The sequence below is a fragment of the Tenrec ecaudatus genome, chromosome 4 (assembly GCF_050624435.1).
Source record: "Tenrec ecaudatus isolate mTenEca1 chromosome 4, mTenEca1.hap1, whole genome shotgun sequence".
In the NCBI taxonomy this organism is placed as follows: Eukaryota; Metazoa; Chordata; class Mammalia; order Afrosoricida; family Tenrecidae; genus Tenrec; species Tenrec ecaudatus.
The window spans coordinates 197,435,648-197,457,469 of record NC_134533.1 but is presented as its reverse complement, the minus strand read 5'-3'; the positions used below and the strand labels follow the sequence as shown (position 1 = coordinate 197,457,469).

The 21,822-nt window shown below is 47.9% G+C and overlaps 1 protein-coding gene across 1 annotated transcript in view; it reads right to left on the bottom strand.

Moving 5' to 3' along the window:
* Window positions 1–21,822, bottom strand: part of NEK11 (NIMA related kinase 11) — a 280,892-nt gene that overhangs the window by 49,593 nt on the left and 209,477 nt on the right. The window contains exon 15 of the mRNA XM_075547896.1: window positions 1,134–1,230. Within this exon, the coding sequence (XP_075404011.1) occupies window positions 1,134–1,230 (97 nt within the window). The remainder of the gene's footprint in view (window positions 1–1,133; window positions 1,231–21,822) is intronic.

Below are 21,822 nucleotides of genomic sequence, written 5' to 3'. Positions count from 1 at the left end.
ACCCATTAGCGTGGATGTTGGTACACGGCCTTGCACGGACAACAGAGACACAAATCAACAGAAAAATTATTTTTACCCAACTTCCTAACCAATCAGCCAGCACCAGTATTACACAGGAGCCGGGTTTCTGAGTGACGTCTTATGGCACGGGCGGCGAACTGTACAGTCACAGGCCAAACCTGGCCGGTCATCTGCTTTTGCGCATCCCGAAAAACTAAGAACTGCTTTTGTATTTTTAAATGACTTAGGGAGGGGGGATGGAGGGAAGCAAAAGTAGAATAATATTTTGTAAGATCTGAACACTTTATAAAATTCAAACTTCATGGTCAAAAGTGGTCTGTGGTTTCTTTTGTGTTACACCAACAGAGCTGAGCAATGTAACAGAAACCGCACGGATTACCTGAGATTTGAAAGAGAAATCCTTTTCCCGGGGGGCCCTGGTGGCTTAGAAGTTGGGCTACTAACCACAAGAGCAACTGGATGAAACCGCCAGCCATCCCAGAGAGAAAGGCTGGGCTCTCTACTCCCGTAAAGAGATACAATTGCAGACCCTCGCAGCCAGCAGGGGCAGTTCTACCCTGCCCTACAGGATTGCTAGGACACAGAATTAACTAGATGGCATGGAGATTTTTCCCCCTTCACCTTTTACAAGGAGGCTCTGGGTGGCACCAATGGCTAAGCACTTGAGTACTAAGAAGATGGTGGTTCAAACCCATCCCCGAGGTGCCTCGGAAGAAAGGCCTGGTGATCTCCTTCCCAAGTGTCACTCGGCCTCGGAAACCCTTTGGAGTTCTACTCTGCTCTGAGTTGGAACAACGCAACCTGCACGGGTATCTTTGTACAGAGGGCGCCTGCCCAGCCCCTTTGATCCAAAAGTCTGGGGGCCATTTGGGGAAGGTGAGCTAGACCAGGAAGCGGCTGTCTTCACCTTGTCCAGCTGCCTGAAAGAGGCAACACAGATGCAGGTGCAGACCTTTGGCCCACCCCACCCGCACTGCGTGTAGGAAAGTGTGGCAAGCTTTTCTTTCGTTGCCTGAGTGTGCCGGATGACCGCATGACCCGACTGCCCACGGCGCCCCCTTATGCTCGGAGGCGGCCCCTCCAAGGGGAGGGGCACCCCTCGTGCTACTTACGCCCTCATGCGTTTCACCTTGGTCCCGGCCATCGCGCTGTTGAAGATGGTCAGTCCTCGCGACGTGTCTGGAACGGCGCTGGGGACGGTCCTTGAGCCTGAAAAATCAAGGCACAGCCCTCACTGACTCCACCGACACTCCTGCAAACCGGGGGCGGGGGTGGGGTGGGGGGGTGACGTCCAAGGGCAACTGGAAGACAGAAACTAACCTCCCTTCACAGTCGGATAAGGAATGCCCCATGAATTAAGAGATGAATTCGAGGGCCCTGTGCACCTTAAGGAGATTGAATCCAAACGATGAGATGACTTACAGTTTTAAGATGACCAAGGAGTTCCAGAACTGAACCTCTTCCAGGAAGCAAACTCTTATTTAAATCATTTGGCGGGGGTTATCTTTTTTTTCCTTTTTTTAACATATATACTCGAAAACTCAGGGAAATGCTCCTCTAGGGAAGGACATGTTCTCTTTCAGCAGATGAGGGTGTGGATTTCGATGACGGAAGACCTTTTCCTAATAAGTCAGCTTCTCTCCCGCTCCGCCCCCCGCCCTTAATCCCACACCTGCATACTGTTCTGCTTGTGTGATGGATAGCAGGGTGATGATCTGGGGCACCTGGTGCAGGAAACGCCAGCAGACTGGAACAGAAGGCCAAAGTGGGGTTCAGAAGGTAACGAGTTGCTAATGAAGCTGTGGTACTATGAGCTACAGTTTTTACGCGCACCCTGGAGACCCCCATAAAGCATGTTGAAACCGAGGGGAGAGAGACAGTCACTCCTTCCTATTGAGAGGCCGCAGCTGGTCCATTAGGGAGGTCGCGGGTGTTCCAAAGAGATGGATTTGCACCTGGGCTCCAGGTTACCTCTGCTCCCACCTAGCTGCTGCTCACAGCTGGGGGCAGAGCCCCCTCACCCTGACCCTACCCCCACACCCCAGGCATTTGTACATACCACCTGCAACCTCCCCCACCCGCTGCACTGCACACCCCGTCAAAACCATCCCAAGCGGCACTCCTGACAGTTCTTTATAAATCGTACCTATGCAGCTGCTGGCGCAGAGGATTAACATCATGGAAGGTTGGAGGCTTGACAAGAGAGAGGCCCAGTGACCCATTCCCCAAAGAACAGCCATTGGCAACCCCCTGGAGCGCAGGCCTGCTCTGACCCAGGTGGGGCCGGACTCTGCCGTGCTCTATTAGTCGTTGGGTGCCTGTGTCTGACCTGGATCTTGTTTCTAGTGCTGTCCCTGGGAGACATAGCCTCCTCTTAACTCAGGCACAGTCTCAGCTCCCCTTGGACTAGAGCGCTGAGAGGCAGGAGGACTGACTCAGCAGGTCTGAACCTTTCAAAGGGCACAGTCCGATTAATTAAAGAAACAGCCCGACCTTCCTGGTCCAGTAGCCCAGGTTCAAAATACAAGCATTTGCGGCTGGTCGCCTTGTTTCACTTGCTCCTGCAGGTCACCCGCTCCACTCCCTTGGAAGCCACTTTCCACTGGACGCACCCTGGACTGCCCTCACTGCCACCAGACAGTAGCTGCCTGTTAGTGGCCACCTTTCCCCCACTCTGGCTAGGACAGCAGGTCTTCCCCCAAGAAGGTGTGCTGGGCAAGGTGGGGGAGGACACTGGGTTCATTTCACATTCATGTTGACCACCCCCCCACCTACGACCCCATCACCCCACCTTTCCTTCCATCTTCTTCGAGTGTTGTCTGAATAGAGACAGTGTCGTTTCTGCACTTGACACTTGTACAACGCAGCGAGACCAATGACATCAGGTCGGTGAAGCAGGGACAACAGGAGGGCCATGAGAGCAGGCCCTCCGTTCTCCTGGGAGGAAAAGACCTCGGGAGTCTCTCCCTCTTCCAGGGAGAGCTGGCAAATCTTGGAGGCTTATGCAAATAAAGGCCAACACAATGTCCACAAAGGAAAGCTATAGCCGCTTATCCTTTCTGGAAGGTTGGCTCTCTGCTGCCGGGAAGGATGCTAAGTCTGGAGCCCAGGGCAGAGCCCAGGGCAAGAAGCGGCTCAAGCAGCAGGGTCGGCAAAGCTCCAGTTCTGAGCAATTCCTTCTTCAGAGCTCTGTTCCTCTCCACCCCACCATCCACCATGGATAACTTATTGCTTTAAGTCACCGGAAACCAGGCGGTGGTAGCCAGGCACCATCTACTTCTTATAGCCCTGGGGGATGGCGGCTGAGATTCCCATGGCTTGTTAGTCCTGTGAATGACATAACTGTTTCCTTGAGTCTATGATTTGTTTTTGCTTTGCACCAGGAGGGACAATCATTGCGTCTTAAAGGGCAAGCTTAAAAGACCCCGGTTCTTCAGACCAAAGTAGGGATATGCCAATTGGCCGAGACATTCCCCAAGATAGTGATCCTGAGCCCCCAAATCCAGTGACTCGTTTTCGAAAGCTGTTGGGTTAGGGCTAAGAAGTTTTCAGAATCTTGCCTCCCTGTATGCTCTACTAAATCCTTTGACACATTTGTAGCACCTATAAAAACATATGCAGAAATAGATTCTGAAAAACATGTAGAAATAGATTCTGAAAAAAATAAATTCTCATCTACCTTCCCACATCTGTTCAATTTGCATGCCTACCTATGTATTGACTCATATTGTCTGATGTCACTTTTGCCACAGGCTTGTGCGAGTCAGTATTTACTGTTACTGCCGTTTGCTCTTGGGCACCTCCCAAGGGCTTCCTTTGCTGTGGTCATGCAGAGCTATGATTTGTACACACTGATTCTGATTCCTGAAGCTCTGCCAAAATGGTTTATTAGTTGTAATAATTTTCTCTCACTGTGTATTTTTTCCAAACGAAATAAAACCCAAACTCACTGCCATCGAGTTGATGCTGACTCAGTGACCCAGGCTGTGCCTGTCTACAGGGGTAGAAAGCCCAGCGTTTCTCCTGCCGAGCTGCTGTGGGGTCTCAAACTGCTGACCAACCTGTAACCACTACGCCTCCAGGGCCCCTATGTGTCTACTGCTTGGGACTGTCTAAATTCCAGGTCCTTAATGCAGACTTTTCATCTGCAAATTGGAGATTAGAAGTAGTCCTACTTCTTCCTTTTCAATCTGGCTCCTTTTCTATCTCTGGAAGTGGTAAGAGAAGAGACCTTCTTGTCTTGTCCCTGATCTTCGGGAACTGCATGGGTCTTTATTCGGTTGAGGAAGTTTCCATTTTGGTGAGTTGAGTGTTCTTGAATCACCGAAGACTATTGAATTGTGTCAACTGCTTCTTCCACAGCTTATTAAAAAATGACATATGTGTTTTCTTTCTATCAATATGGTGTATTTCACCATTTGATTTTCATCTCTTGAACCAACCTGGCATTCTGCAGGTAAATCCTCCTTGGTTGTGGTGTCTGAGGGTAAGTCAGAGTGTTACCACAAAATGACAGACTATTGACGAAAAGTATCAACAGGTGAAGCTATTGCTCCTCCACACATCGCCGGTCTTACAGCGATGCACTTCTGAAGACGGCGATTCCATTCCGCGGACACTTCCCACGTCCAAATGGTGGTTTTGTCATCCGCAAGGGACTCAAATCATAGCTGACTTCAATGTTCTTTGAGTTTGGGGCAACAAAGAGGAGTCTGGATGGGGTAAAATTCGGGCTGTAGAGTAAATGAGGTAAGGTTTTCCAATGAAATCCTCATAGGACCGCCTGCCCTGCTAGCTACCCTGGAACAATGGGCAGGAACAGTTTTATTTTGGGGGTGATGGAATCCTAGATACAACTTTCCTGGCCTTTTTCTGACCAGTGAAATTTTTATTTTCCCTAAAACATCTTTATAAGTCTCCATGATCATCTAGTGTCCTTTGAGAAAATCCATGCAGATGATCCTTGAGGAATTCCCAGATACAGTGTGGGGGATTACAAAGAGACTTTTCCCCAGCTTTGTCTCCCCAAAGACATACCAAACATTAGGGGCTTTTTGCTAGCATATGGGGGGAGGTCAGATGCTTAGAGACATCCTCCTGAAGACATTCAGTCCCCAGACTAAGGTAGGCCCCTCTCCCTGCTGTTAAGGACAATAGGCTACTTCTCTCTAGAGGCCTGCAGTCATTGATTTGGTTCCTGTAGGTGGATAATGGTGCCAGGGAACAGGTCAAACCGGCTCTATGACTTCCAAAATTAGGCTGCCATCTGAAACTAGGATCTGCCCATCTTGCCACTTGTATACCCCTAATCCCTCCTCTTCCTATTGCATGTGCGCCCCTAGACCGACCCCTTCCATTACTGTATTGCCTACAGCACAACCCTTTCCTGTGACGTATGTCTTCACCTGTAATTAGGGGGCTTGCATGCCCCCAGAGAATATAAAAGCCTTGGTTAGCATTAAATCCCTATCTCTTTCTCTCTCTCTCCACTTGGACCACCAAGTGAGGCTGAGCATTGCTACCATGAATTATGTCTGACTCCATTATTTCAATCTCTCTTCTATCTCTCATGCACTCGATGACTTTACTAGAATATTTATATATAATAACCGTACAATTGTGCCTATTGAGCCTGTGATAGTGGTGGGGGGCTGGCATCCCCTTCCAACCACAACAGTGGCCATAACCTCTGGGCTGCCTTCTCTGAATGGTCCATAACTAGCCCGCTGGTTCGACTGAACCGCTTTTTAAGGCACGCTAATGAAATGAAGACTAGCGTGTTAGTTACCCAGAGAACTTGTCTGCAGGCACACACTGACCTCAGAGACATGCTCAGATATGCTTTCTTTGGAATAACTCATTCGCATAGGAATGGAAAGCTTGGTAGCAATGCTTGCTGACTTATCCATATCAAATCCTTTTTAAATGTTGATGAAACTCCTCAGCTACGATTTTGTGGGGTCATTTTTGCTTCTCTACTTACAATGGATAGTTTTTTTCACCCCTGTAGTTTTCTTGTGTGACGCCTTTGTCTGCTTTTTCGATCAGGGTAACACTGGCAATATAGAATGAGCCTCGGAATGTCCCCTCCTGTTTTCTGAGTTTGTTAAGGATTTGTAAGAATTCTTCTTTCATGGGTTGGTAGAAATCTCTGATAAAGCCATCGGGGCCTGCACTTTTCTTTGTGAGAAGTTTAAAAAGGTTACTAATATGATTGCTTGTTTTAGATTTACTCACATTTTCTATTTCTTCTTGAGTATTTATTTCCAAGCTCAGTTGTAATGTCATCTCTCTGATTCCAGATTTTAATAATTTGAGTCTTTTACTTTCTTTATCGGTTTTACTAAAGGCTTGCCAATTCTGTCAAACATTTAAAAATCAAACAACAAAAATACCCATCAACTTTTGACTGTGTTCACACTATTGTTTTTCTAGTTTTTGTTTCTTCTCTACCCTTGACTATCTCCTTCTACAGGCATTGGGTTGAATGTGCTCTTTTGTTTGTTTTTGCCCAATTACCTAAGGTAAGGCATCGATTTTAGATATTCAATAGGTGGGAGTTAACATTAAAGGTCATACAAGAGTAAGGATGGTTTTTAAACCACAAAGAATTTGTAGTCGATTGGGAAAGGGCAGATACTGGCATAATCACAAGTCCCACTAAGGACACACAAGACACCGTGCTGGCTGTGCAGGTACAGAGACTTGTGTTTAATGCGCTCTTCTAACCAAAGTCTCTCCCACCAAAAGACCTTTCCCTGCATGGATCTGGTAAGAAAGTGGAGAAAGATGCTGACAGGATTCACCTGGGAGGAATTGTGGACATGATTACCTCGAGGGGCAACCTGCCGTGCATAAAATGAGCCCTCTGAGAAGCAGGAGTAGGAGGATCTCATCACCAGCAAGAGCCAGAAGTGGAGTGCACCTTCTGGACCTGAGATCCCTGTGCAGTGAGCCTCCCAGATCCAGAAGACAGCTGTACCACCAGAGGAGTAGTCACAGAACCAGGAGCCAGGGACTTGCCAAACTATGGAACAAGCTTTGCTTTTGTGCAGGAGCCTGGTTTGTGGAGTGGGGTGGCTCTGGGCACTTAATTTGAGGAACTTGGAGCTGCCAATACACAGAAGTAAAGCTGAGTGAGTGCCTTTGGGCTGAGGCTGACGGGAGGGGGTGCCAGTGGGTACTTGATTCAGGGAGCTGGATTTGCTGACCCACGGAGCTTGCGCTGAATGCCTTTGGATAGAGTCTAGTAACTGAGTATGTATACCCTGTGGCATTTATTAGCAGACCTGACAGAACTTTGTAACATGTCCTTGATAAACCCTTGACTCATGGGTCTCATCTGCGAGTGCGGTGTAGTCATTGCAATGGGTGTGAGAACCCAGAGAAGTGAAATAGAGAACCCTAAGACCATACAGCGTATGGAGGGTACCACTAGGGGTCCTGAGGGTATTGCTAGACTTCAGAGTTGGGGGACCCACAGTCATTGTCCTAGTTCTGCTCTCAGCACTATGTCGTCCTCGGGCATCTTCCTGGGCCCCCATTTCCACATTTAAATTTGGGTGGTTTCATTAGATTCAGGACTTCCTCTCGATTCTCATAGACTGTGATCTGGTATATCACAGATCCTTAGACCTCCAGGCCCCAGCATTTATGTCATCAGACACTGTCTGTACACACGAGGATAAATGGCAACCAGTGGGGCCAGCATGCTAAGAGGCACCTGGCTGGGATCCACAGTGAGTGGATCCCACGTTACACAACTACAGGCAACATCATCTTGGGAGTCTCCATTCCCCACCTGTGAAGTACAGGAGGATGAGGATTCTAGCACTTGACACTGCCCCATGGGGATGTTTTGACAATGACATGAAAACAAAATGAAATGAAGAGGCATTAAGCACTGTTTCCTATGAGTGCGGGAGCTTAATACTCTGTCAGGATCCCTCCCACCTCCCTGGTGTCTCACCAGCAGGGCTCTGCCCCTGTGGAAGGAGCAGCAGCCTGGTGATGCTGACATTTTGCCTTCAGAGGCGCCTCTCTCGTTTCTTCCAGAACTTTCTTCCCCAATTCCCCATTGTTATTCATCTCAGTTCCAGGACCAACGACCTTGGCCATAAGAGAAAGCCTGCATTTGCCCTCCTGCCTAAACAGCCCGCCACGTGGGTAGCAAAGAGCTGATGCAGAGACTGCGGCGTGGAAGGGTTGGGGGGGCTGTTTTAGAGAAGGAGCAATCTCGCTGAAGCAAGTGGGGCATTGCTTACTCAGGAATCCTCAAGGTCACTGCCCTTGGTGTGTAGGGCATCTAGAATGCACCTCACCCAACTCCTCCTTAACCTCCCCCTTTCTCTCCTGTCCTTAAGGGAACCCTCAAACAGCACATACTTGACAGGTGCCATTCTGTCTCGACATGCTCTTGGATGGAAGATTTTCTCAATGGGGGGGGCAATCAACTTAAAAAAAAACCTAGTAAAAGCCAGGTAGTGAATTTTCTAGGCTTTGCCGTTATTGGGGGGTTAGGAGGTGGTCTATGGTCTCTTGTCACAACTCTGCTCACCTCTACTATGTCGGCATGAAAGCAACAGGTGCACAGCTGTGTTTAGCATGGAGCCCTGATGGCGCAGTGGTTCCACTTTGGGCTGCATGGGATGGTCAGCAGTTCGAAACCACCAGCAGCTCCGCGGGCAAAAGACTGGACTTTCTACTCCTGTAAACAGTTACAGAATCGGAAAACTCAGGGGTTGCTAAGAGTCAGGATTGACTCCAAGACAGTGAGTTTGCTTTTGAGTTTAACAAACGCACGCACGCGCTAGGAAAGAGCACAGTGAGTCAGACGTGGCCTGTGAACTGTAGTTTGCCAATGCCTGGCCTCGGCAGTGAAGAATCATCCCCATCATGAACTTGGAGGCAACAAGAGACCTCTTAGAGTCTGATGACCTCATTTTACAGATTGGGAAACTGAGGCCATGAGGGACTCAGTGACTTTTCCAGGGTTCCAGAGCCATAAGTGGAGGGAACAGAGCCAGGAGCAGAACTCTAGTTCCCTGCTTTCCGAGCGAGTGAACCTTTCTGAGACCAGCCGCACCCCCAAAGAACCATGTCCAGATAGGAAAGTTAAGGTGCTGAATTTTCAGGGACTATTGACAAATCCGGAGGTCATCAGACAGAATCCACCTCTGCTCTTTCATTTCTCCATCAGATGACGGCGCCACTGCTGGTGACGAAAAGGACAGAATGGAAGCAACGGACCGCAGCTCCAGCTGCGCAGAAGCTTAAGGAAGCCACAGCCTTTGTCCAGGCCTCTTCCTGGGCTTCTCCTGGATGTCAGCAGACATAAGAAGGGCAACCAAACTGCCTGCGAACTTGCGAAGCAGGGCTCTCCTCCGTCTTAGGGCGTCTGGGTTTGAGGACTGACTGTGATATAAGCTAAGTTGTGAGATTTCCGGAGACTCGGTTTCCTCGTAGCAAAGCAAGCAAACAAACACACGCAGGTCTATCTTCTTTCTAGGGTCCTAGTAGAGCCCTGGTGGCGTAGTGGTTAAGTTAAGCATTGGGCTGCTCACGAGGTCAGCAGTTTGAGGCCACCAAGTCTCTCTGCTGCAGAAACATGAGGTTTTCGAGCCCCCAAACCAGTTAGTCTTAGAAACCCGCAGGGTTACAGGCTGCTATGAGCCGGAATCGAGTGGTGGGCAGTGAGCCTGGCTGTTGGGAGTAAAGCTCCGGTGCGGGAACGCCTGCAAAGGCGCTGTGCTGTTGGCAAAGAAAGGCCTGGTATCTACTGGCACTGCCACGCAACCTTCCCATGGCACCCACCACAGAACTTTGCACAGGCCACTTCTCATAAATAAATATCACTCCACTGTCCCCACCAACGACTTGGGGGGAAACGTGGCGCAGCTTGGAAAAGTACCCTTGCTACTTACAGGAGACGTGAGAAATACCCGAAGAGAAGAAACACGCTTTCTATTTTAACTGCATGGTCATTTCACACTACAAATATTCAGCTGAAGTGTATGGGAGATGGAAAACAGCGGGAGTTCGGGCGCTTGGAAATTTCCATGCCTTTTAAAATAGACTTGGAGTGGCCTTCAAGAACTGCACTTAGTGATTAAAAAAAAACACACACCTTTTTTTTCTGAGAGAGAGAGAGTTTTGTTTTGACATGGCCCACAGTAAATTAAATGTGGTATAGATTAAGACGAGCTTGATGGAAGCCAGGCCTCCAGCTACCAATTCCAGTTGTGGAAGTAGGAGTCAGTGGTTTAGGGTTTAGTGATTCTAGGCAACCAATAAAGAGCTTCTCAGTTTACGAACCAGCCCAGTTTTCCCTCCCAGCAAGCTGGGCTGGCTTCCAAACTGCCTCAAAGACCCAAGGCAGGAGCAGCAACACTTGCTTCTTCTACTAGGAAAAAAAAAAATCACAGAACTCATCCATCCACGCGCACAGCGTGGGAGCAGTGTCCAGAGACAACCAATATGGATATTTTGCTCTTCTGGAGCGTGAGTGTGTGTGTAGAAACTGACTACATCGTAGATTCCCAAACTGGATAGGCCTTTGCAGCACAAGTACCCAGTGTCTGTCACCCCCACCCCAACGGCGATTAAAAAATGTTCATACTCCAGCCCAGCAGTTCTCAACCTGTGGGTCGTGACCCCTTTGGGGGTCGACCAACCCCCTTTCATGGGTCACCCAAGACCATCAGCAAACATCTATTTTTGATGGTCTTAGGAACCAAGACACTGCTCCTCTATCCATCTCCAGGCGGGTCGGCCCACACGCAGATACACCCACATACCGGTAACTAGTGTGAAGACCGTTACCCATGCTACACCATGTTTCAAGACAAAATTTCATTGATTTGTCATTAGAAATAAATATGTCACACTATATAATGACATTGTTTTGTGATTAATCACTATTCTTTAATGATGTTCAATTTGTAACAATGAAAACACATCCTGCATATCAGACATTTACATGACAATTCATAACAGTAGCAAAATTTACAGTGCTGAAGTAGCAACGAACATCATGTTATGGTTGGGGGTCCCCACCACATGGGGAACTGTATGAAAGGGCCGTGGCCGGAGGGAGGCTGGGAGCCACTGCTCTGGCCTATATCTGGGTTTAAATGTAGACGGCTGGTTTGGGAGCTTTCCTGGGTCATCCCAGTGCCCCAGCTCACCCCACTCCCCACCCCCTTCAGGGAAACACGGAATTCCATCTGCTCCTCATTTGGTGAGTTTCCAAAGGCCAATTTACTGAGCTAAGAAGCATGATGGGATCACAAATTAGAGGAGGATTCCTTCACGGTGCAGCTGCCAAATCGCATCAGCGTGTAGCTGAGAATCCTGGCCCCGCCCATTGGCTACTTAGACTGCCGCGGAACACACAGGTGACACAGAACCTTAACCATCGCGGCTGGCCTGTCGCCTTGCACTCCGTTCACGGTTAGCAGATGCACGTCACTGATGCACAAGCTGGTCCTGCTCTAGCTGTGACGTGTGGGATACAGAAAGGCAGTCCCAGGCTATGAATGATGAGCTCCAGCCCGGTGTCCTTTGGTCTTTCAATGGAATGTGTCAGTGCGTTGGGTCATGGCTAGGAGGGTGCCTATTGGCCTGGCTTCTGTGCACATAAAGGCTGGCAGCCTTTTCCAACAACCTCCAAGCAGCCCTTGCCACACGCGCAGGTGATCATCACGAGGGTCGTTTCAGTGGTTCCAATGTAAGGGCACACTTCCCAAGTCCCCCAACTCCCAAACCCATGGCTACAGAGTCCATTCTGATGCTAGCGACCCTGCAGGGCAGCGCTGACCTGCCCCTGTAGGTGTCCGAGACGAAGTCTTTATGGGGGCAGAAAACCTCCCCTTCCTCCCGTGGGGCAGCTGCTAGTTCTGGACGGCTGGTCATCGCCCATGTGCCCCCCCACTCTGCCAGGGCAGGAAGCACCCGTCAGAAAACCCTGGGGACCGGCCTGCGGTTGAGTGAGGTGTGGCTAAGTGTATGGTCATTCTTATGACTCTCAGGCCAGTGAGTGTACAACATTTTAAGACATTATAAGAATGCCTTTTGTTCTGGGAGACAAGTCTCCCTGCTGGGCATTAAGCGGATCCCAATTTGTCACAATTAGACTCAGAGGGTCGCTGGGAATGGACTGCGTGCTGCAGCAGCCGCCTCCACCACCCTTCACAACACGGCCACGCCTCCCGGAGTGGTGACCTTGGCACCCAACTCTGCTGATTTCAGCTCACTGCCTAGACATGGACAGGTGGAGTCAGGAGGGGATAGCCCTGTTGAAAGAAATCCCATCTCTCGGTCGTGAGTAACATTCTCTTCCGTGAGGTCACAGATATATTAAAAGCTGAATGTGGGTCACTTTCATCCAAACGATCCGATTTATTATGACTTGTCCGCATCAGCCCTCTCTCTGTAAAGCCTTAGTTGCGCGTGAGCACTTCGGGGTCTCCTCGCCCAGCAGGACCCGCGGCGGCACCATCACCTGGGGCGGGGGTGGGGGCTGCTAGAAAGGCAGCTTCTCTACCCCAAACTCCTGGATCAGAATCTCTGGGTGGATCGGGTGCTCCTGGGGGCTGTGGACCGTGGGGGCAAGGCCACATGACCTGCATTCAGCTGGAGTCATTGGGTCGAGAGGTGTGGACAACGCCTGTAACCTGGAAACGTCCTTAAGACATGCACTGCACCTGATATTCCTTTGCAGACCCTCAAAACCAGATAAGACAAGACCAGAACACCCCCACATCGCCACCAATTCAATGCCGACTCCTCTCCACCCTGCAGGCCAGAGAACTGCCTCTGTGGGTTTCTGAGACTGGAACACCCCTCCCGCGCCCCCACCCGATGATTTCAAACTGCTGACCTTACGGGCAGCGGCCCAACGGGTAACACTCTACGCCACCGGGGCTCTCTTTGTCACCAGGGCTCCAAGGTTTTCATACCACGAGGTGTTCCGTGAGCGTCTCATAATTAAGCGATCCCTGGCCTCACTGCAAGCTCCAACTTTTCACATAAATGGCTGAATCCTTCTTTTAAATGAACTGCCTTAGCAGATAGGTGGGCAAAACCTGTCTTGGTTGGTGACAAGGATTGAGTACCCCGACAAGAAGTGGCCTCAGGAGGCAACTGGTCTGGCATCCAATGACTGCCTGCCGGAATGACGAGATCCATCTCCGTCTTCTTTTCCCTCCAGAACAGGCAGTCTCTGAAGTTCCCATGGCGAGGTTAATCTGTTCATTGACGAGGTGGCATCTGCTGGCAGCCACTCGCCCCGGCAGGCATGTCTCTGGCCCTCTGTGCTGCGTGTGTTCTCGGATACGCCCTGGAACAATTCTGAGCTGCTTCTGGGGCTGAGATGCATGTGGCAAGGGATCTGTGCACCTATGGGGTCCACGTGGAATTCCAGAGTCTCATCCCAGGGCTGGGAGAGGCAGATCCAGGTCCTGAGAGCCGCACTCCAGCTGCTGGGCCACCAGCCTGCGCGTCCTCTACCCAGGTGAGAACATGAGTCAGGTTCTCACCTGGCCTGGCCTAGTGTCAAGCCTTACAACTGCTATCAGAGGAGGCAGAGGGCGCCCTCTACAGTCACAGCAGAAGGATTACATGGAAAGTTTACAATCTGCCAGCTACTAAACCAGCGGTCCTCAACCTGAGTCCCAACCCCTTTGGAGGATCGAATGACCCTTTCACAGGGGTCGTCTGATTCATCACAGTAGCAAAATGACAGTGATGAAGTAGCAACTAAAATAATGTCATGGTTTGGGGGGGGGCACCACAACAGGAACTGTATGAAAGGGCTGAGGCATTAGGAGGGTTGAAAATCACTGGTCCACCTCTTAGCTTCTGTGAGAAATACAAACAAAAAAACCCGCCCAAACAGAAGACACTTCCAGAAGATGAATTTCCTGCGTGGATCAAACCATTTGTCTTTGACTATTAACTGAAAAGTTGGTGGATTGAATACACCCAGAAGCACCCCGATCGAAACCCTGCAGAGATTTCTGCCCGGAGACAGTTTCCATGGAGAACCATGCTGCTCTGTCACATCACTTTGCCAGGAGTCGGAATCCGTGAGTTTCTGTTTTCTTTGGAAGAAACGGCAAGGACCGTTCCTCCCTGGCTTAGCTCTAGGTCGTTTTCGGTGCTTTCCTTCGAAGGAAGAAGAAAGTCCGTTGCGATAGCAGATGTTTGTGGTTATTTGGGGCCTCACACGCTCCCTTCCCTCGCTAGGAGAACCGTGCCCTTGGTGGGGCTGAATCCAGCTCCCACTAACGAAGCGACAAGAGCCAGACCTTCTCTTTCCCGCTTCCCTCGTTGTGAGCATGTAGGCACTGAACCTAGCTTCTGCCCATGAGACGCATTCTCCCCAGCTGTCTGTCAGTTGTTGGTAGTGAGGAGACACCACGTGGGGGGCAGGAGAGGTGAACATAGTCAGGTTCCCAGCAGGCTAATGGTCGGCTGTCTGGCAATGATGCCCAGTTGGTAAATTTTAGAGGGGCAATAAGGCATCAGGCAATGTCTCTCTGCTCAATGGCCAGACTTCGGATACTGGTCTTCAGCACCTGGCCCAGCTTATAATCTATCATCAATTCTTTTCTGTCTAAGTGAGGGCTGGTTTCTGAGGCTCGTTGCTAAGGATGCCGAGGGCTACCTTGACAAGATTAGACCTGTTCTCTCAAAGACACCATCAGTGAGCTATGTACCATGATAGTCAACTCCCAAGAGGCCACCAGTGACCCTTTAAACCAAACCCAAAACTCACTGCCACTGACTCATAGTGACCTTATAGGACAGGGTAGAACAGCCCTCTTTTTGAGTTTCTGAGACAGTAAATGTTGATGGGGGTCAAGAGCCCTGTCTTTTTTCTGAGGAGCAGCTGGTAGTTTCGAACTCCCGACCTTACGGATTGCAGCCCAATGAGTAATCACTACACCACCAAGGCTCCTCCAACGACCCTTGCCTCCTGCTATTGGGACCTTTGAGTCCGGGCTGGCCCACAAGGTACTACAAATACAAATGTGACCGCATGTGACTTCTTAGAGCTGGCCATAAAAAAGCCCCACAGCTGATGCCTCGCTCTCCGGATTCATGAGCTAGGGAAGAAAGCAGAGCCATGACCTGGGGCATCCAGAAGCCCTCTGTGGACTTGCCAGGTAGTACTGATACATGGCTCTGTGAGAGTCACCTTGGAAAGGCATCCTTTAGGCAAGTCCTTAGATGACTACTGTTCGGCTGCCATCTGGCCACAACCTCATTAGAGACCCAGAGTCACCCAGCCACCCACTCCTGAGCTTCTGATCCACTGAAACCAGGAGAGGTCAGGCATGATTAGTATTCTTCCAGCTAATGTGTTTCTGAGTCATCTGTTATACGGCCAGAAATAATCAATATAGGCACTAAGCTCTTATAGACAACCAGGACCAGAAAACAAAGTATGTGAAGACCATTTGGGCACTTGCCTCGGAGCTGGCTTTGAAATGATTGTTGTGTGGAAACAAGGTCCATGTGAAGGGGGGACTCCCTCCATGATGAAGTTTTCAGAGTTTAGCCACAGAGGAAAAGAAGTGTCTCTCAGAAGTGGATAAGATGTGTTGAAATTCATTTGGAAAAATGAATGTCAAAGATGAGAAACATCTGAAGCAATGGGGAAATGGGAAGGAGTTTGCCTTATCAACTATTAAAATGCACCAGGAATGCAGTGTAATTAAAGCCACTAGATATCGGTAGGCGATTCAGACACTAGATGAGAAATCAAATTAGAGAATCAGACATAGATGATACCTACGAATTATGAGAGGATGGAAAGGAACATTTACATGAAACCAAAAAGAATAAAAATCCTAGAAGAAAAATTAAACTTTCAAAAAATGAGCCCAAACAGAAACCCAAGTCTATAAAAGATGAAGTCATAGATATTGGCCTGTAAAAATATATTTAAATTTCCCTAAGCAAGAAACAAATTAGAGAGGTAATGTGAGTTGGAAAAAATGTAACTCTTGTGTTCCCAATTGGGGGTAGGGTGGGGTTAATATGCTTTTAAAGAATGAACACATACAAAGTTATATTAAGGAAAGTCATTTTATGAATGGGGGGAAGACGCACGCTGCAGCTTTCCAAAGAGCCAATGTTGATGTGTATAGGAAAAGGGCTTTGTCTCTCTGACAGCTAGAGACGTACAAATGAAGAAATAAGAAGGTAGCTCTGACTCATTTTAGCAAAGTCAAGTGCGATTACATATCCTCAGGAGATTATGTGTGGTGGTCTTCAGGATCCTGTTTGGGGATTCTTACTCATCACATGTAGAAATATGAATTCTTATGGTCCATTTGAAAACAATTTGGTAGAACCTATTTGGTGTAAACTATAAAAATAATAATTTATAATTTATCAAGAGGTCACAATGGTGGGGAGGAGGGGGGAGGGCAAAAGGAGCTGATACCAAGGGCTCAATAGAAAGTAGATGCCTAGAAAAGAATGCTGGCAACATTTGTATAAATATGTTTGATACAATTAATGTATTGATTGTTTATAAAAGCTGTAAGAGCCCCCAGTAAAGTGATCTTTTAATAATAATTTTTAAAATTCACAAACTCTTCTACCTTCCCCTGGAAGACGGTGACACAGAGTGAGAGAGAGTAAAAAAAAACAAAGAGGGGGAGGTTGATTGATGAGGATAAAGGTTCAGGATGAATATTATAGTCTGGTTGGTGGTAGCAAACAACTGCAAATAAAGAGCAATTCCCATTAGAGGCGGATGATGGACCTGTGGAATGTGTACGGTATAATGGGCCCATGCAGCCATAAAAGAGAATAAAATAAAAAAATAATAAAAAAGAGAATGAAATAAAGAAAAACCCTACGGGAAGCCACCTGTACTTCAGACCACAAACAGCCTGATGGCTTGTTATCAGGTGGTGGCTTCAAGTTCCATCTGCCAGAACCCAAAGGTCTTTGTAGTTTGGGCATGTTTTGCATATAAACTGACCTGACCTCATTTATGAAGTACACACCCGTGACAAAAGAAGAGTTTCATGATGTAGGTGATTTAAGCACATGTACTACAATAGGAACAAAAATACTTTTTCAATAATTTCTTTTTATTGGTGAAATACGTACAGTGATTACTACTATGAGATAGTCAACAAAAGCATAAAATGAACCTCCTCTTTGGGGGACAGACAACAGAAAAGTGGTTGAAGGGAGATGTCGAACAGTGTAAGATATGACAAAATAATAATTTATAAATTATCAAGGCTTCATGAGGGAGGGGTTAGCGGGGACGGAAGGGAAAATGAGGAGCTGATGCCAGGGGCTTAGGCAGAGAGAAAGTGTTTTGAGAATGATGAGGGCAATGAATGTGCAAATGTGCTTTTCACTTTTGATGTATGTATGGATTCTGATAAGAGTTGTATGAGCCCCTAATAAAATGACTTAAAGAAAACCCACAAAAGTATAAAATACATTAAAAAATTAGTCTTTAGTCATCAAATAGCAATCACAGTGTAGACTCCTGGCCTTAAAAAGGGAATGTGTACTAGTCCTCTCGATAACTAGTCCTCTCACTAACCAATCCTCTCACTAACTAGTCCTCTCACTAACCAATCCTCTCACTAACTAGTCCTCTCACCAACTAGTCCTTCTCCTCTCACAACTGTGGGCCTCGTGCTTGTCTTGAACAAGTATAAAGCGCGGATCCAGGACACGGAGTAGCCCGAGTAGTGACAGCCAGGGTATCACTCTATCCAGAGAAACCGTAGCAGTGTGGCACAACCCGAAGAGAAAGAGGGTCTGCTTGTGTGTTTGTGACAACAGCTTACAGGAGTCACAGCAAGAAGTGACTGCCGACATCCTCCCTCTGGTGCTGCGAGACGAAGCTTTGTGAGGATTCCCCTAACTCACCCAGCCCGATGAGGACAGCAAACAGAGGCTGCGGTGGAATGGAATGTCCTATCACCCGCGTCCCGGAGGACAAGGGATGCTACCCTCAGTCTTTGAATCCGTGGGCACTGGCACAACTGGACAGCCACGTACAGAGGGACGGCGCTGGGCCGCTGAGCCTCACGCCACATGTAGACATCACCTGAAAGTGGTCAGAGATGGAACCGTCAGCGCTGAAACCACAGATGATGGAAACAAACAAAAACAAATCCTGACCTTGGATCGGGCAAAAGACGCATAGACATGACATTGAAGAACTTGAGCAGCAAAAGGAAAAAGAAATAGCTGACAGGATTTCAGCAAAATTAAACTGACGCATTTCAAAGAACACCACCAAGAAAGGGAAAAGACCCCTCACAGAAGGGTCACGGGGAGGAGACGAGCCAGTCAGGGTGTGCAGTGTAGCAACAATGCAAATACAACTTTCCTCTAGTTCTTAAATGCTTCCTCCCTCCCACTATCATGATCCCAATTCCACCTTACAAATCTGGCTAGACCAGAGGATGTACACTGGTACAGATAGGAACTGGAAACACGGGGAATCCAGGACGGAGGATCCCTTCAGGACCAGTGGTGAGAGTGGCGATACCTGGAGGGTGGTGGGAAGGTGGGGTAGAAAGGGGGAACCAATTACAAGGGTCTACATATAACTTCCTCCCTGGGGGATGGACAACAGAAAAGTGGGTGAGGAAGATGTTGGACAGTGTAAGATATGACAAAACAATAATAATTTATAAATTATCAAGGGTTCATGAGGGAGGGGGAGTGGAGAGGGAGGGGGGAAACGAGGAGCTGATATCAAGAGCTGAAGTAGAAGCAAATGGTTTGAGAATGATGATGGCAACAAATGTGTAAATGTGCTTGACACAATGGATAGATATATGGATTGTGATAAGAGTTGTACGAGCCCCCAATAAAATGATTCAATTTTTTTAAAGGGAAAAGAAAATATTTACCAGCAATATCTTTGGCTTAAGGAATTCTTTTTTCCCCCAACAGTTTTATTGGCAGATAATTTACATATCATTCAATAGTTCAATCACTTAACCATATCAAGGAGAATTGTAAAATCAACCCCACATCAATTTTTTTTTAGAATATTCCCCCTCCCTTGGATCAATTGCCTGCAAGATGAGTTACACAATCACAATCCATTCTAGTGCTCCCTGGCCCCTCCCGTCTTCACCAGTTACTCCTGAGACCCCCTTACCCTCCCCGTCATCCACCCCCCTTCCCAGGACTCCCTAAACTCCTTGTATCAGTTATTCTCATTATGCACCCACTACACCTGTGCTTCACAGCTGGGTGACCCAACAGAACACAATAAAAAACAAAATTGGCCTAAGGCAGACAGACAAAGATACAAATAATGCTTAGACAGGACAGACCCCCATCAGCATTGAAAAAGCTGGGGAAGAAATTTCTGTCATGGAACCAGTAAGACATACTTGCACACAGAACATGCTAAGGTCCCGCCTATAGGGTGGCACAGCTGGCCAAGAACCGAGGTCGATCCAGCATAATCAAGATCACAACACTCTCTCCCTGTTAGTCAGGCTGTTGGAGACTCCTGCCTGTGGTTGGAGGAGATCTGCCATTGGCTTAGTCTGCTCAGATACTCTGCAGATGGGTGTTGGGCTCCCACCTCTGGATAAGGGACTCTCATAACTCAATAACACAAAGAGATACACATGGAGTATTGAAAGCTGGGCACGAGGTAGGAACAGACATTTCTCTGAAGAGGGTATAATGAATAACCAAAAAATGTGTAAAATATATTACATGATTAGTCATTAGAGCCATGCCAATTAGGATCACCACATCCCCGAGGACAGCTAGATTGACAGTCACTGGAACCCTCTTATCATGTGATCACATGCCCCAGAAATCCCACTCATGGAAGTCCACCCAAGAGCAGTGGACGCGTATGTCCACAACACATTCGCACAGATGTTCACAACAGTATTGTCCATGGAAGCCAAAGGGCAGAAGTAACCCAACGCAAAGCACTCGCTTCCCTCATGACTCCTCACCTACTGGTCTCCCTGTCTGATCAGTACGTAGGCTCTTTTCTTAGCCACCTACAAAATCAAAGGGCTCACGGGCAGGATTCCGCCCAACACTTCCCTGTAACCTCTAATATAGCAACACCTTCTGCAAAGAATACACTTTGATTAAGCTGTAACGAGTGGATGTATCAACGAATGATCGATACGTTTCTCTTCTCATTAGGCAAATTCTATTAGTAGGCCCTTTCTCCTAGATAATGGTAAATTTTGGACTTTTTTTGCCAAGAGTATTCTATGAATAATCATATCATAATATAAATTGTATTTATATTACAAAGCCTTTTCTCTCTCCCCACCCCGTCCCCATCACCATCCATCTGCCAAATGAGCATAGCTGACATGGCAGCAGGCATATAACCTGTTCTCCATAAATTGCCACTGACTCTGAATCTGTTGCTTCTATTTGAGCATCGGCGAGCCTATAGAAACCATTAAACTTCTGTAAGACATAAACAGAAGGAATGGTGACAAACAGATATTGTTGCATCATCTCACAGTGATGCTGGTGGCTCATGATCTCAAATACCCCTTCTGTCCTCCAAGTGAGAGTGATTCCACTTAGTCACCAGAGATAAAGCACTGTGTTGAAAACAATTATGATGAGAAATTCTTTTCTGCCAAGGGGAAAGGCACAATAGCCCAAGGTTAAACGGCTGTCAGTCATCCTTACACTTGACGGCTCAGAGCTTGCAGAGCTTAAGCGAAGGGAGTTTGCTTTTCTGGTCTCTATCAGGCATATTGTTTAGTAGAGATTAAACAGTCATTAGCGAGGCTCAAAGGAAGGATGATGGGTAACAATTTTCAAAAGCCCAACGGATCAGACAGATCAACAGACTAAAGGAATCTTAGTGGGGCGAGAGGTTCTGGAACATCTGCAATATTCTAATTACTTCTGTGACAAAATCCAGTTTGGATCTACAAAGCTTTCTTATACAGTGTACCAAGCATTTGTACCCTTCTGCCGATGACGTCTCTGTAGAAACTTGCTAACTCCCCAAACATGAAAGAGTGTTGAGCTTCAGTTGTCGCTTTGGCTCCTAATCTAGCTACTTAGAAACACGGAGAAATAATTTTTCTTTGTAAGAAGCTCAACAAGAGTAAAGACAGAGGTCATCTTCTGTCCTTGTGGCCGCATAGTCCTAGACCTGCATAGTGACTATAGTAATGTCACTCTTGTCTGTGTAGCGATAGCCCATAACCAGTTCCCGAAACCAAGTCACTTCTTTCAAAGCACCCTCTTTCTCATTGATTGTTCCAGGTAATCTTGGCCAATGGTGCCGAGAAACCAGTGGGACCTAACCTTGGGCTAGAGCTCAAACTCCTTCACCTACAACACAAGATTCTTCATCTCCTATACATCCCGGCTCACGCAATGCTTCCTTAGACCTTACAGTCCGGCAACGCCAAACTTGCTGATATTTCCACCAGTACGCCAAGCTTTTCAGGCCTCTGAGGCTCGAGTCTTTCTGCAGGATGCTCCTCCCACCTGACCGGGTCACATTCTCTTCACACCTTTCTCTCCATCCGTCTCAGGGCTACTGGGAAACAAAGACGCCACGTGGCAGGCTACGCATTAGACGCTGAGAACAAAAGCTTGTATTGCTGTCTCAGATACAAGAAATTGCAAAACTGTCCCGATTTTATGAAATCTCCCCAGGTCTCTGCTCCCGTGGAAGGCCCTCCCCTCCATGTAAGGGTTCATAACATGTGCTGTGTCCGTCCAGGTACCGGGTGCCCTAAGATGATTTTGCTCCCTGGCTAGACCAAGAGCTGATTG